The sequence below is a fragment of the Aythya marila genome (assembly GCF_965140915.1).
Source record: "Aythya marila genome assembly, chromosome: 5".
NCBI lineage: Eukaryota > Metazoa > Chordata > Aves > Anseriformes > Anatidae > Aythya > Aythya marila.
In genome coordinates, this window is record NC_139046.1 from 4779270 (window position 1) to 4795863 (window position 16594).

Consider the following 16594-nt stretch of genomic DNA (forward strand, 5'->3'; position numbering starts at 1 on the left):
ATCCCACCGCAGGACGGACAGGGGACATCTCTTCCCCCTCTGCCCATCGCTCTGCACCACCCAAATCCAGCCCAGCTCGGGTTTTGTCATCATTATCCACCAAAACTCATCCTGTGCCTGTCAGCTGGGAGTGCTCCAGCCTCCCCTGGCCGTGGCAGCAAGCTCAGACAGAGGAACTTGCTGCTCTTGTGCACGACTTGCACCAGCGCGGCGGGTGCTCGCTTCTGTCGAGCAGCAAATTTCCTCCCCTACATAGCTGTCTGTAGTGACTCATCCCTCAAATGACGGGATGATATCAAGCATTTGGAATTGGGAGCTATTCAGAGAAAAACATCTCTGCAAGGCTCTCCTTGCTGAGTCGCAGCACATGCATCGTGGGGTTCTTGTTATTGCTTTTTTTTTTTTTTCCTCCCATCTTCTGTAATTTGTAGAAAAGCCTAAGTTTTATCTTTAGTAATAGAGAAAACATTTTCATTTCCAGCCTCTGGAAGGATGTTAGAAAACATGAGAACAGAATGAGTTGCTGTCTGCCTCTCTACAGGTTATGATGAGTTAACACAATTGAAAGCAGCTGAAAATCAAACAATTTTGAGCACCAGAAGTAGAAAGCAGGTTTGCTGGCTTTATTGCCTCCATAAGAGCAAATTTTGCACACTGTAAATTGATAAATTAATGCTCAGAGCCCCTTTTCTGCACAGCCTGTGATATGGATCGACTGGTCCACACGCTCTTCTCCGTGGGCAGCACTCTTCCTAAGCGCTGGCAACGTGATTATTGGAAGACTAATCAGCTCTATCTGAGATAAATTGCATTTCCACCAATTATCGCTTAATTGTTGACAGATGGGAACACAGAAGGGAGATATGTCGAATCATTAAGAGGACAGGTGTACAGACAAGTGCCAGATTAATTGTTCCAGCCCATTAAATCATTGACATTTTCAGCCTACCCTCAGCACCAAATCCAAAGCTCTCACGATACTTCCACAATGCCCGTGTTTATGAGGAAAGTTTGCAAGGGCATTTTTGAAACGCAGACCCCAGACAAGGACTCATTAGCTACTAACAGTTCTCCTTTCTCATTAAAAATCACTTCCTTTACTTCTCCTTCTCTGTGCCAGGGTTTGTTTTCTTGGCTTTTTCGTGAACTCGCACACGGCGTGTGGGCTTGCTCCAAAGAGCAGCTTTCTCCACGAAGTGTGCAGACGTGCTGTAATGGGCTGCACATCCAGAGACGGCGAAAAGACAGAGAGGGGTGAAGCCAGGACAGAGAAGCTCAACGCTGGGCAGCTGTGCTAGAGGCTCCGGCTCTGATCTGGGGCTTTGGCTGGGACTTCCAGCTCCTGCTTTTTGATTTTCAATAAAGTTCAAGAGAGATAAATGGCTGAAAACTGTTGAAACTGAGTCAGCCACAGGTGTCTGATTCCCCTAAATACGTATGAAAATGTGTCTTCTGTTTTTTTTCTGGCTATGTAAGCCAGGAGGCTGAGGATATAGAGCTGACATATCCAAAACAGCCTCGTGGAAGGATGCGCTTCACCTGCCCTGAGTCTCCCAGACCCTGCCCTGCCCTGGGCACATGAGAATTGACTCCAAATCGAGTTAAAGAATAAGGGGGGCAGATTTCCAGCAGAAGGAGATGGAAGCAGCTGTGGTGGTGACACTACCTGTTGTTTGTAGGGTCCCTGCCCTGTCCCGAAATCCTGGTGAGCAGGGAGGGAGAGCAGCCCCAACTCCCTTCTTGTGCATTTGGAAATTCAACATCACTCAGATAAGACAAAGTCCACCAAGGCACACGAGGGAAACCCAATCAAACAGCAGTGCAGGACTTGGGTTAATTAGGGGGTGCCTAAATGAGCGAATGGCACGTGTGTCTGTCTGTCTGTCTGCGTGAGGCTTCCAGTCTGTCCCAGCTGGTGCCCAGGCCAGCCAACAAGCTCAGCTGAGGATGTTTTACCCTCTGGTCGGGTTTAGGCAGACCAAGGGGAAAGCAACCCAGGGAGACATTCCCAGGGATTCATTTTATCCCAGAATCACAGATAGAATTGACGTCCTTCATAGCACCATTGCTTTGAAGGCGTTTGGAGATGGCCAGCACCCTGCAGCACCAGGGGCTGCTGGAGAGCCCTCTGTTCCCACCACTCTGCACAGTGCTGAGACCTGAATGCAGTGGGCAAGTGAACAAAAGCCAGTTTTTTGGGGGAGATTATCCATAAAACTGGAGGTTAATACTGAATAAAATACATACATTTCTCTGCCTGGGCCAGGGGAGGAGAGGAAACTCAAAAAAAAATAAATTTTAAAGGAATTTTAGAAATGCCAGAATATTTATTTGAAAGACTTCCTAAAGCCATCATTCTACCTTTCATTTTGAACTGTTTTTTTGTGTGACTTAGCAAAGGATGTAAGGTTGAAAACAAGCTAGGCGGAAAGGTCGAGTAACTCAAAGGCAAGCGAAATATTTCATCCCAGCTGGAACTTCTGCTGGAACATTTTCCAGCTTCTGTTTATTTTGCCAGCCTCCTCCTCCTCCTCCCTCCATCCCCACGTTATTTTTGCTCAGTCCAAACTTTTTTTTTCCCCAGCTGCTCGGATGCAGCCACGTACCCAGACCTGTCACTACCGATCACATCAGCCACCTCTGTGCTTCCCGTGGCCCTGTCCACCTGCCCAGCTCACAGCACCGCTGCTGACTGCAGACACCATGCCCGCACCCTGGCACCGTGGCGTGGTCCTTCAGCACGTCCCAAGGCACGCCACTAGAAATCCCGATCGAAGAACTCATCGAAGAGAGAAACCCTCTCCGTCCGGGTCCTCACCAGCGCAGGTTTGCGGGGAATTTTCCTCTCTTCCTTCTCACAGCCCCCCGAGTCGGTGCTGGAGGTGTCCCAGAGCAGGTCCCTGGTGTGCGGCTCCCTGCAGAGCCACAGCCCGACCTTGCTGCTGCCGTCGTGCTGCCCTGCGAGTCCTCCGTCCCTGCTGTTTCCTGGTGGAGAAAATAAAAAAAAAAAGGAATTCTGCTGAGAGCCATGCCCGGGCCCACGGGATTCATGTGGCAAACACCACGGGCAGCTGGGGGTGTGGAAAGAAGATCCGGAGAAATCCCGGCAAGACCAGACCACACGTCCAGGGCTGGGCAGGCCAGGCATAAATTTGGGATTATATTTGGTAAAATTAGAAAGTCTGGCACGATGAAGTGTGGTTTAGCACAGACCCACAGGTGCGGGGGACATGGTGCTGCACTTCTGAAGAGGATTTACTGGAAGGTTCAGCACCCAGCATGGACATTCACCCCCTGGCATGATGAGAGGCCACCCCAAAGCTCTCCAGCCAGAGACGGAGCCGCTGCTGTGCGGGGAAACCCCATCCTGGGGACAAGGTGACAGCTAAGGGCTTTGCCACCAATATCCAACGGGCCCCTGCTTGCTCCTGCATCTTCCCCTAATGATTCAATGATATTCTGTGATATTCTGGTGTTATGCCCCTACAGCTATCCCACAGCTTCCACGGGGAAACTGATCTGATGGTATTTAAGATGCTGGGGAGCTTTACATCTCCTTGGGAAACTATTCTGCTTACCAGGGTCTCCATTAAAATGCTGATTGTGCTCAGCGGGGACAAGGTCTCGGCTGTCGGTGCTGTCACCTCTCTGGCGAGTGTCAAGGACTTTCTTCGGGCTGAATTCCTTGATTTTTTGTTTATTGATTTTTGCCTCCCTGTGGAGATTTCGCTTCAGCTCTGCCTGGGTTTGCAAATGAGTCGTCAGCACAAGCAGCAGAGGAGCAAACACGTTTTAACAGCTCGGCGCGGCATATCGTTAGGGGGCTGGCACGGAAAATAATTACACTGCCAGGTAGCTTAAGCAGGGAAAATCATATTTGCCAACGTGGGTACGTGACAGAACATGACCCGGATGGAGGTTTGTGGTTTCTCCATGGGCTATGGCCAAATGAGGGCAGAGCGCTGAAAAAAATCAGAAGTAATTACTGAACTTTCCGAAGGGGAAAAAACCTCGTGGGTTCAAGAACTCTACTGGATAAAAAAAAGGAATGAGAAGGAGCCTGCAGGAGGGTATTCCTCATCCCTGGAGCACGGGGACAGGGAGCACCAGCAGGAGCTGGGGCTGCATCTTGGTGCCAGCATCTCCTACATGTGCAGGACTTTCCCCAGCCCAGTGGGGAAGTGTGGGTGCATCCACCACCCTGGGGCTGCTCCCCAGCTTAATCCACACTTCCCAGGCACAGGACTGAGACCTCCTGTTCCATGGGAGAGACCCTGGGATGGGAAAACCCCGCGGAGCCTCAGCATCTCCCCAGAGCCCTCCCCAGGTTACCTCTCGGCGCTGGCGGGTCAGCTCCAGCATCTGCAGCTTGTGCAAGTGCTGCCGCCTGCCAGGGAGGGCTCTCAGGCTCTGCCTGCTCTTCTCCAGAGCCTAGAAGGGATTTTAAAACATAAATAAAGACATCTGCCTGTGCTGAAATGAAAAGAAACAGCTACGGGCTCCCAAACCCACGCCTGGTCCCTGGGGTGCTCCCCAGATGAAGGCAGCGAGCTTTTTCCTGCCTGGCCAACGTGCAGCAATTCAGAGAAGGTTTTCGCAGTGCTTGCAGTTCATCCTGCAGCTCTGGGGCATGGTGGAAAATCCTCATTAAAACCCCGAATGCATGTGATTCTGCCCCCTGTGGTGCTTCTGCTGTGGGCTGTCCAAGTCGAGATCGTGACCTGCAGGGAAGGAAGGCTGCACATGGTCGGTGCGGCCCTGCCTCGTCCTCACCTTGGCTTTTGGGGCTTCATCCGCTTCGTGCTGGCTCCAGGGCTTTGCAGGAACAATCCCCCATGGCGGGCCGGCGGGTTCAAGCCTCTGCAAGTGCAATATTTACGGTGTTCAGCATCCCCTTTCCATTGCCAGCATGAAACCTGATGCGAAACTACCTCGAGGTTTATCCAGCTCTGGTTCTAGCCTGGCTGCTTGGGTACAGGAAGGAGATCAGCACCTTTAGCAAGTGCTTAGCACACCCAGGTATCACAATTTAATAAAATGTCTCCTGGCAGGTCATCTGAGGCCAGATCCCTGTTACCTGAGACCCCAACCATCAGCCTAACACTGCCAAGCCCACCGCTAACATGCCCCTAAGCACCACGTCCCCACATCTCTTAAACACCTCCAGGATGGGGACTTCACCACCTCCATGGGCAGCCCGTTCCAGCACCCAAACACCCTTTCCATGAATAAATTCTTCCTGATGTCCAACCTAAACCTCCCCTGGCACAACTTGAGGCCATTTCCACCAAGGGCTCCATCCCTAAGCCCTGCCTTGCATCTTACACAGGACATCATTAGCCCCATGGGGATGAGCAGGCGTCCTCCAAACAGTGCCATGCCTCTGGCTGGCCGCCCTGAACTGCTGCCAGAGCCTGGGCTGTCATTTTCAAGCATCCTGTAAATGAAGGCATCAATGCAGGAGATAAAAGGCAGCAGCAGTAAAAGAGTGCTGGAGACAGTCCCAGCTCAGCCCAACACACCAAGAGCAAACCAACTCCCTAGAGTCAATGGGAAGCTTCCACTTGGCTTCCTATATATATATAGGCTTCTGCTCTCCCCTATTTTGGGTCATACCAGCAGGTCACCTCCAAGCTGGTGTCTCCAGCCGAAGTGGAAGGGATGCTGCCTGCTGCTCCCTTGTTCACCTGCATTTGGAGCAAACCTTCGTGCCCCCGCAGCGCTGCACCGCACGTGCTCCTCCAGTCCCGCTCCCCTCCCATGCTCACGGCTTGTGGTTGGGTTTTGTGCCCACAAAACCGACTGTGAAGCTGAAAAATAATGGCACTAGATGGCAGCATGTGACACCACAAGCTGCATCGCTCCCAGACGCTGCTGAGGCTGAAGGCAGAAGGGGAAGTTTGGGGCTGTCGGCTAAAGTTGTGTCACGGGCTGGAGCATGGGCCTTGCAAGGGCTGTGCTGTCCTGCTCTGCACTGCCTTGGGAAGCCTTCCTACAGGGAATGGGGCTTCTGCTGGCACTTAGAATCGAATCACAGAATCATTAAGTTTGGAAAAGCCCTCCAGGATCACCTGGTCCAACCACCCCCTACCACCAGTGTCACCCCTAACCCATGTCCCCAGGCACCAGGCCCAACCTTCCCTTGAACACCCCCAGGGACGGGGACTCCCCCACCTCCCTGGGCAACCCGTCCCAACGCCTGCCTGCTCTCTGAGCAGAAATGTCTCCTCATTTCCCACCTCAACCTCCCCTGGCGCAAATTGAGGCCATGCCCTCTAGTCTGTAGCAGCAGTGGCCAAAGCACAGGGTGGGATTAGCGGCAGCTTTGTCCTGCAATGGGTGTTGCCAGTGCTCTAACAATACATAAATACAGCCAGGACAGAAATAAGATCAACGACTATAAATAATACCTGTGGCTAAGAGATTTTTAAGCAAGGCTGTGATTACATGTGGCAATTTACAGGGCGTAGCTGGGCTCATTACTGCCTCATCCTCCCACCGATTCGGGACACGTTCCTTGCTCAGTGCTGTGTATTTTAATTCCAGCAAGGAAGGCTGGAGCACAGCACCCCTGCTCCAGGGGGGTCACCTTTGTGCTATACATGCAGTGGACTGCTTGATGAATTTTGGGGGAGCACAGAAGCTCTTGGGGACAACTGGGATCGTCGGTGTGGCAGGGCTCTCAGAGCAGGGCAGGGAGGTGAGAAGCTCGCCCAAGGACTTGATCTGCAGTGGGTTGACCAGCTGGGGACAACACGGCTCTGCCAGGGGAGCCCCTCAAACCCCTTACTTGTGGTCGCCGAGGCGGGTGCAGTTTGATGATGCTGCTGCCTCCATCTGCCGGCACGGTGTCGAAGGAAAGGGGCCCTTAAAGGTCGGAAAAGAAGACAGGGGTGAAGTCACTTTGGGGCTGTCAGCTCCTAGGCTGTACCCAGCGAGAGTTTTCTGCCCTGTTTTGTGTTTGGTGCATCCCATGCCCATCTCTCTCATTGTACTCCGATAACACCAGGCATAAATCATTGTTAGCTGCAGAAATAACACGTGGATGCATCCATGCCTGCAGCTGCTAACAGCTCTGCCTGCCACGTACCTCTCTCCTTCCTTCTACAACCCCTTAAATACCCTATACGTGACCACAACTACCCTTCGTGTCTCCTGCAGCCTCATCCAGGCAGCGATTCAGGTCCCTTCTTGCTGCTGAGTCCCAGAGACATTATTATTATTACTACTAATAATAACATTATTATTATTACTACTAATAATAACATTATTATTATTATTATTATTATTATTATTATTATTATTATTATTATTATTATTATTATTATGTGGAACTGAGAACCATCCCTGGTGTTTTTGCTGGCTGCAGAAGAAGTGGATGACATCCAGCCCTTCTTCTTTTTTGGAAACCAGCCCAAGATACACACGTGGAGGGGAACGTGCTGCATGCCAGCAATCCCCTGTTAGTCATTAAAGCCCTGCTTTAACGAGGCTGAGCAGTGGGTCCGGATCCGTTCTGCGCCGTTGGTCTCAGATGGACGCTGCTGCCTATTTTTTTGCTTGCACAAATAAACACACGGGCAGTAGCTATTTCTTCTGCAGTTTCTCTATCCTTCTTGCCTCCCCAAAACCAGCCTTGTTGTGTTTGGGTGCCTTTTTTAAGCAGTGATTGAGCTCCCATGTGGCAGAGCCCCGAGGTGGCCACCACAGTGTGCAGCCTCCAAGGAGGGGAATTGGGGATAAAACACAGGAATTTGGAGTGGAAGCTGGGGAATGGCGTGGGGAGACAGGGAAAGGGTGTTTCATTAGGGTTAATGAGAAACCTTCCAAAAATTGCCCAATTTGCCTCTTTATTTATTTATTTATTTTTTAATTTGCACTCCAGGAACAACAGATGCCCCCCACTGGAGGAAGAGGAATTTAACCAGAACGAAGCCTTGTAAAATAAACAAAACCTATCCTCTCGGAGGCTGTGCTTAGTTAGACAGCAGGCCGAGCTAATGCATCGCTCACGTAGTTTTGAGAACACACTTCTAAAAATGAAACAGGTAAAAGAAAATGGCATTTAATGATTTTTTTTTTTCCCTTGCTTGTGGGGAGGTTTTGGGTACAGGAGGTTTGGAGCACCACGCGCATGGACACACACTGCTATGGGACCAGTGCCTTGTGGAGTTCCCCCGCTGCGAGGCATGGCTCTAATAAATTAATAAATAAATAAATAAATTATTTTAACACTGAATTTAGCCTGCTGAGCACCTTACCCAGAATCTAGCTCTAATTAAAGTAATACCGACAAGTCCAGTAGTGCATGTTATAGGGTTGCTCTGTGAGAGCCCAAGGACCACCCCCCTTGCCCCTTACCTGCAGAGGCCCTCCCGTAGGAGGTGTTGTGGAGAGGGGGGAGCTGCCCATGAAATTTGGGGGTTCCCCACTCCCCCACGGCTGGCGGGTGCAGGATGGGCCCCCCCAGCACCCCGGGGTGCGGGATGGGGTGAGTGGGCAGGTCCTCGCTGGAGAGCATCGGTGCCACCCTGGTCACCTTGGGGTGCGCCTTGGAAGAGCTCAGGCCCATGGCGCAGAGCGGGGGCTTTGGGAGAAGGAAGAAACCTCGTGCTGTGCCCCCAAAAAGGCAGAGGGATCCTCGAGCACAGGGCTCCCTGCTGGCTGCCCAGCTGTGGGCTGGCTCCCACGGATGAATGCACCTGTGTGTCCTTCCCAGGGGGGTTAAACATTGACTCGGCAGCAGGGATAGGAGGAGGCCTGAACAGGCCAGAAAGACAGCACCAAGCTTTGCTTTTCACCTGCAAGTCGTTTTCAGCAAGCAGCACCACCACGGCTGGTGGCCCTGGAGGTATTTCTACAACTGTTTATTTGGCTAAATCTTCAGTCTTTGGAAGGAAATTCAATGCTCAGAGGATTAAAAGGGTTACAGCACCTCCAGAGCCTGCCCCAGCATGGGAGAAGCATCCTGTCTTCCTGCTCCAGGCCTCGCACAGAGTGGTGGCACTGCTGGAAAAATTTGTCACCCACCTGCCTGGTGCACGGTTTGCTTCAGGTTTTTTTGTGTCCAAGGTTGGCAAATCTGCAGGGGAGATTATTCCTGAAACAAGATTCACGAGTGCTGGGACCAACATCCCCTGCCAGGGGTACCTAAAAGCCTAAGGATCAGCTGCAAAACCCCACTGTGCTGGCCTGAAAGCACTGCTCAGCACCTTGAGGCTGCATCCATCAGGGCCAGCACCTCTCAGTGAAACCCTAAAAGCCCCCACACCCCTGTACGTCAGGGCTGTAGGGCTGCACTTAGTGTGAGCTGTGTGTGCTGCCAAGGATTGCTTTAAGCTGGGAGGTGCTCAGCTGTGAGGGACCCCACGCAGCTCCTCCCAGGAGCCCTGGGACCTCTTTGTACCTTCCTCTCATTTTGTTTATTGCCCAAAACCCTCCACTAAATTCAGTTAGGACTTGTACATGTTGACCTTGCCTAAAGTGGGTTTTCCAGCAAATGTATTAAATTCAGAAAGAAATCATTGGCCTGCAAGTGTTCTGATGCTCTCATTTTAAGGAAAATGCAGGGAAAAGCCCAAACCACTGAGCAGCAAAGGAGAACCAAGGGAGGATTCAGCACGGAGCACCTGTCCCATGCACAGCCACAACCATGGGCTGCTTCTCCCCCATCTGCCTTGAAAAGGTGTTTTCTTCTTGAAAAGGTCTTTTGAGTTAATGTCACAGCCACATGTCCGCAGGACAGCTCCCAGATGGCACAGGAGCGGCGGAGCATCCCTACAGCCATGGGAGGAGGTGACAGGGTGACACAGCCGGCAGCGAGGCAGGGACCTCGCAAGCCATGGTCCAATTCCCCCTGGCAGAGCATAGTGTGGCTGGAGCTCATTAGGCTGTTGTGTGTAGCAGTGGGATAAGTGTGCTTTGTAATTTTCTTGCCAAAATACTACCTGCATTTCATGGAAATCCCTGGCAAGCAAAGCATGACGGAGAGGAACCATGAGAATATTCTTGTTGTCATTTATGACATTTGCAGTGTGTTTAGGGGCGGTGGCGAACAAATCAAGCAACAACAAGAGGACAATAACCCAGCATCGTTTCGCTGGCTGGGATCCACGCTGGTGAAGAGGGCCACAATAACAGCAAAACAGCCTCAATTAATTGTCTTATTTCTTGTTTTTAATGAGATTTCTCTCACTGAAAGGCAGAGCTGCACTCTAGGGAAAACAGTGACCCTCCTCGCTTTGTAAGAGGAGCGTCGAGCCCGCTCTTGTTGGGCTGGCACAGCAACACGTTCTGCCCTGAAATGTCTCAGGCAGAGAGAAACTGACTCAAATGCTGGGATTTCATGGTATTTTCCCTTCTGAATACTCAAAGAGGTTCCTTGAAGGATCCAGTCCTGTGCCTGAAGATGCTGCCAAAAGGTCCTCATCAATGCGTACGAAAAGGAAATGTTTGTTTTCCCCATGTGTTCAGCTTGGCAGGAACTAAAATTTCAGTAAAACACATCTCTAAAGCTCTCTTGTAGTGTAAATGAATATATCGGCTCCAGAATCAGCTCGGGGTGGTGCTCAAGCAGCCATGTGCCCTTTGCTGTCAGCTGCATCGTCCCATCCGTATCACCTGTTCCACACGGGTCACCTTTTCAAGATATTTTTAATGACTGACTGCTTCAAAAGCAGCGGATGAAGCTCTGAGCCCATCTCTTCAAATGCTAAAAAGACATTTAAAAGACTACGTGTGCACACAGACCTTACACCTCTGGGTTTAGTGCAAGGGGGATGCTTGTTTGGGTGGTTCTTCCAGCTCCTGTTGTGTAGCCATGTGATAAGAGCCTGAGCTACGGTGGTTTGTTACTTTTCAATATAAATGTGTATTTTGTTAGCTCTGCTGGTTGCAGCAAATACTTTATAAGGACAAATATTACAGATAAAAACCATCAGGTAGAAGAGAGTCAAATTAAAAGCTGCATTTGTAATTATCGCCACGAATGGCTGCAGTTGCAGCAGCATTAAGCCCTAACGCCCATGGGGACAGGGTGATTTCTGCACCACCCTCTGGCCCCAGCCCTGCCACAGCTGCTCCTGGGCTCACGATGCCACCAGCGTCCCCCCAAATTGTGGGGTTCATGTGGGACCCCGCAACTCGCAAGCCCACATGCACCCATTGGGAGGTGAGCTTGTGATCAGCACCCTTGTACATCGTGCTCTTGCTCTTATTTAATAACAAATAAACATGGTTTTTGCTATTTATTTAACCAATAGTATTCATCATGAACCCCTCCTTAATCCATCCTTCCTTCCTTCCTTCCTTCCTTCCTTCCTTCCTTCCTTCCTTCCTTCCTTCCTTCCTTCCTTCCTTCCTTCCTTCCTTCCTTCTCTCTCTTTCTCTCTTTCTTTCTCTCTTTCTCTCTCTTTCTTTCTTTCTTTCTTTCTTTCTTTCTTTCTTTCTTTCTTTCTTTCTTTCTTTCTTTCTTTCTTTCTTTCTTTCTTTCTTTCTTTCTTCCTTCCTTCCTTCCTTCCTTCCTTCCTTCCTTCCTTTCTTCCTTTCTTCCTTTCTTCCTTTCTTCCTTTCTTTCTTTCTTCTGGCAGAAATACTGTCAAAAAAAGCCCTCCTAACTGGAAATCAAAAGCTCCAGTACTGGGCAGGCTGGTAGAGTTCAGCAATCTGCACTTCTTTCCATTTGTTTCTACTCTTCCTATTAAAAAAAAAAAAAAAATTCTGTCTGCATATCAGGTGCTCTCAAATATAAAAGTCATCTTGCATGATTGATCCTAGGAATGCTGCAACAGAAAGCAGCCATCCTAAATTACAGTGAGTTAGGGAAGGATCTGGCTTGGCTGGTTTGTTTGTTTTGGCTTTTGAAAGGTTTTGCACTGCAGAACTTCTTAAGAAAAATATTTGTTTGGCCCAAGGGAAAAGCTCTAGAAAATGGGAACTGGCATTTTCCAGGGATGCAGAGATGCCGGTGATTCAGGGAGCTCAATCTCTACGTGAGAAGCTCGTTGTTCAGCTGGGAATGCAGTTTTTCTGCAAGGAAAAAAATGAATGAATAAATAAATAAGCCCTGAGTGAGGTCGGTTCTTCTGCTGCGTTCAGTAAGGGATTTCTTGCTTCCAATAAACTGGGAGGGAAGGTGTCCTGGCAGCGCATGGCTGTGTCACTGTCCCTGCTGATGTCCTGGCTGTCACGTCGATTTGGGCATCAGGACTGAGCCTTTGATTTCCACCGCCTGCAGGCACAGCACGTAATGGAGAGGAGACAAGCGTGCAGCACCAGAGTGCAAGCAGCACTGCAGCATGTCTGTTATTATGTGTGGAGTAGCTTTCATCACATATTTCACAACAGCGTAACCTAATGAAAGATTAATTCTTCGCGTGACACAGGATAATTATTCTGATAAAGATCCCTAATAACAATGTGAACATCAGCTTCCCTCACAAATGGCTTCTCGAGACTTCTGTGAGAGGTTTGGAGCTGCTTTCCGAACCCACTGCCTTACCAAAAGATTGGTATATTTTGAAGCTAAATTCACACATCCAATTTTGAGATTTAACTGGAAATGTCCAAAATTTGTATCCTTGAGAACAGTTCTACTTTTGCCACCAGAAGACCAGTGATGTAGACTTCATCCATATTTTAAACCTACCAGCTCAGTAAGACAGGAGCTTAAATGGTTTTTATTAGAAAACGTTTTATTGTGGTTATTTACACCCTTTCCTTGGTAAGTGTATAAATGTAAACATTTATTATAGATGTATTTCTCTTATCTTACATCCCCAGATCAGAGTAAATGTCATCGTTAAGCATACAAGGAGTGAGGAAATTTAAGCTATATTCACAGAATATACATCCGCGTGCAGTTCAAGTCCGCCAGCCCTAAGCTAGTGGTATAGACACTGTCCCGTTAGCTCTGCTTCTGCTTCTCGTGTGTACGCTGGAGTCTGTGATGTCGTCGGCGTGATCCTCGCTCTTCTTCTCCTTTAAGCTGTTGATGAACCTCAGGGTGATTTCATCCCACTCCTCGGGGAGCAGCATCAGCAGAAACCCGATGCAAATGATGATGGTGGCTCCCAGCCTCACCACGCTGAAGATCATTTTGTGCTTCAGGAGATCTACGGCTGTGAAGGAGAAACAACAAGGCCGTCAAAACGGCAGCAGGATGAACCACAGCACCAGAGCAGCCTGGCAAAAACCTGTGTGTCATGCTCTGGCTGTGACACAGGCCACATCGCCCCCAGTGCTCTGGTGACCAGCTCCTAGGGTTCAGAGCACGGCCTCAAAAAAGGAAGCCTCAAAAAGGCAGTTTAGCCTCAAAGCTTCCCTTTCTGCTCTGAGAGGGAAAGTGTTTTATGGCAACTCTTTAATCTGTAGCAGGCTGAATCAGCATAGCACTTCCTTGTGCTGCAGAAGTCAGCGGTAGGGAGGTCAGAGAGCTGGAGATGATGTCTCCAGGCCCAGCCTCCCAGCTCCACGAGCTGCAGTAACAGCACATCTGAGCCCTTCAGCAGCCTCATCCAGATACCGACAACCACATTTCACATCTCTGACCTGCACACCCCTATAAATAGCTGTCTGTTTGAAAACGTGCTCAGACACCTCGAGTTGCAAGGCCAGGGAGGTGGAGGAGGAGATCAGAAGAGCAGAGACAGCAGCTGTTCAAGAAGAACGAGCTTTGGCCAAAAATCCCACGTACACTCCCTGCCCTGGTGCTGCACGGCAGGTCACCAGCACGGTGCTGAGCCACGGCAGCAGGATGCTGTCCCCTGCCACATCTCAGCAAACGTAGTGGCAACCAGCCTGCCCTCTCCTGTGCACGGGATGGACATACCCCATCACTTCCAGGGCAAAGAATACAGATTATTAAAAAAGGCTTTTACTAACTGAAACACCCCCCATCACCGGGAGCAGCTGTGAAGGTGAATGAGACGGGATCATTTGTGAAATATGCGGCAGCAGATTGTGAGCATTTAGACAATAAAGTGCTTCTGCTGTGCGTGTGCCACTGCGTTTGTTTCTCTTTCAACCAAGGAGGGCGTTACTTGTACCTGCATTGCCAGGGACGCTGAGCACCGTGCCGATAGAGATCAGGATGGGGTACGTAAGCACGACGCCAACATTAACCAGAATGTTGAATGCTGGGGAAAAAAAAAAAACAGATAAATTAATATGTGATTATGCAGAAAAGCACTAGAGCGAGGCATTTCTCCTCCACCCTGACCCCAAGAGTATGACGGGGTGACAGCAGCAGGGAACCCAGACTCTAATGGGCACTCAATACAATTATCCTGTGAAGCTGACCAAGCACGCTGTAGTGAGACCACGGTTTTGCTGCTATGTTGAAGGCATGCTGAAAGCTGAGAGAAGCACAAATGCTCAGCACCTTTAATTTATGGATTTATGGGGTGTTTTGTTTTGTTTTTAATAACAACCTTCCCAGCCAGCTTCAATTTTCTTGAGGTATCATGAGCAAATTGTAAAACTTCCCTTTCATACCATCCTTCAGGGTGCTGCCATAAGGGAGGCAGCAAGCTCTCAGAGCCAAGGCTGGTGCTGAGCAGCGTGGCACTCCCTAAACATTCCTCCTCTGCTGGTGGCAGTCCCCTGTGTGGAAGGAGCAGGTCTGTCTGCTCCACAGTGCTGTTTCCTCCTGCTTGGGGTTATATTTTCAGGCGGTGCTCTGGATGGTAAGTCATCCCTGTATTTTTCCCCTTGGGTGCTGACAGAGAAGCTGCAGCTCAGGTTGGATTTGCTTCAAGGAGTGGCAAAGGCTTGGTTTCCACACCTCAGCCCTCAGTCCTGCCACCCCGTAGGATGGCTGCACTATGGGCTACGTACTGGCAATGGCATCCTCTTTGTTTCCATTTAATATACTTGCAGTGGAGACAAACCTCTTCAATTATGAAATAATTGAGACGTTAGTAAAGGAAAGTATGTTTTTATACCTCTAAATTAAAACACCCTGGGATGAATCCAACAGCTTTTCTGCCTGCCTGGCTACAGGATAGCCTTTGGGGCTCTGAAAGAAGCATTGTGGAAGAGAGGAGGGGAGGTGGAGGCTGCAGGAAATGACACAAAGTGTCCCACCCCAGTGGGTCCTCGTATCGGTGTGTGCACACCAGTCCACATCAGCGCATGCCAGGAGCTGCTTGAGTACATGCAGCCCTTTGAAATTCGATTTATAGCGATCAGACTGTGCCAGAGACAGGGAAATATCAATAAAACCACTGTAGGAATGCAAAGATGAGACGCGGACAATGAGTAAGGCTGCTTTGTGTTTATTCTCTGCTACTAAGATTCGTGTTAAGGCTTCCTATGAAAATTGTTAGTCACCCACCAAGGAGTACCCATCTGCACTGGGACCAGATTTCGCTTGTGAGAGCTTTGCTGCTAATCAGGGGGGAAATAATTGTGTCTGAGGCTCACTCGGTACTGGGGGCAGGAGAAGGAAACAGAGAAACGAGTACTTGTGTTATCACATACCTAACCAGAGGCCAGCCACTCCGCACAGGTAACCCCACGGCACGGCAGAGAACGGCGACCAGTACTCCACTTTGGTAAAGTACAGTATGATGGGGGTGACCGAGATGAAAATTAAATTGAAGAAGCCCAAGGTGGAGACAAAATGAGCGGCCTCCCCGAAGTTTGCACTGCCAAGGAACATCTTGAACAAAACCTGCAAAGGAGAGGAAAGAGGAGGGGTTTAGGCTCATGTCTGCCCTGGAGATCGAAGGCCTCCTGCACAGGGTTCTCCTCTCATTTGGGGAGAGCTGGGCACAGGGGCAGACCTGACCAGGACAGGGTGCTACAGCTCAGACTTTCACTCAAGAAGAGTTTTGCAAGGGAGATTTGGGGAAGATTTCTGCCTTATTTTAGCTCAACGAGAGACACTGTGTTGTTATTAACAGGGGGAAGGTTGAGTCTGTACAACAAAGCTTAGCACAAAGTGCCAAGAGGAGTGGGTGTAATTATGAACCTAAAGACAATTTGGTCCTTGCAGTGAAAGTTACTGGAGGGGGGCTGTGAGAGGAATGTCTAGCCTGGAGAAACTCGCTTCAGACTCGCTTCAAGGCAGCATGAGCCTTGTGGAGGATTTGCCCTAGACAATCCTAAATTCACACACTTTGAGGGACTCACAAATGCTCACAATGAATTTATCAGAGACAGCAAAATCTAAAACCAGGAGGCAACTTCTCATCCTGCTACACCCAAGTCTGAACTTCTCGTCTTCACACACACCCTGCCCTCCCTGATCTGACCATACCTGACCACAGCCACCTTTAGCCCGACCTGCCTCCAGGTCAGACATCCCTCCCTTCCCCACCCCTCACCTTCAAGGGCAGCCACTGCTTTCACACAGCGGGGGCAAAGCGCTGCCCGTCTGCAAGGCACAGGCTGCACCAGGGGCTCGCAGCCTGGCACGAGAGCAGAATATGCAAGAGAGCTGCACTGCGGACCGGGGACGAGACATCTGTCCTCGCTGGAGGAGAGCGGCGCTCGCCGCATTCTCCCTCTCCTCCCGCTGCATATGGCAAGCCCGTCCGAAACGGTGTCAATAAACCGCGGCGGCAGGAAATGATTAAAACATGACACCGAG

General features: G+C 50.0%; 2 protein-coding genes across 5 annotated transcripts in view; both read right to left on the reverse strand.

The window, feature by feature from the left end:
- Nucleotides 1-1829: 1829 nt before the first annotated feature.
- On the reverse strand, nt 1830-8645 carry CCDC198 (coiled-coil domain containing 198). Its single transcript, XM_082760567.1, has 6 exons — nt 8362-8645; nt 6791-6867; nt 4774-4860; nt 4333-4431; nt 3579-3741; nt 1830-2985 (listed from the first exon to the last, which is right to left on the reverse strand). Exons 1-6 carry the CDS (start codon nt 8570-8572, stop codon nt 2759-2761), a joined length of 864 nt encoding a protein of 287 aa, XP_082616693.1. The 5' UTR covers nt 8573-8645; the 3' UTR covers nt 1830-2758.
- A 4155-nt stretch (nt 8646-12800) lies between these two features.
- The window catches only part of SLC35F4 (solute carrier family 35 member F4), a gene marked incomplete at its 5' end in the record, with an annotated part of 100110 nt that continues 96316 nt past the window's right edge, over nt 12801-16594 (reverse strand). For all 4 annotated transcript variants that reach the window (XM_082760797.1, XM_082760795.1, XM_082760794.1 and 1 more), the window contains 3 exons: nt 12801-13118; nt 14046-14135; nt 15481-15673. In XM_082760797.1, the coding sequence (XP_082616923.1) occupies nt 12877-13118; nt 14046-14135; nt 15481-15673 (525 nt within the window). In that variant the 3' untranslated portion in view covers nt 12801-12876. The remainder of the gene's footprint in view (nt 13119-14045; nt 14136-15480; nt 15674-16594) is intronic.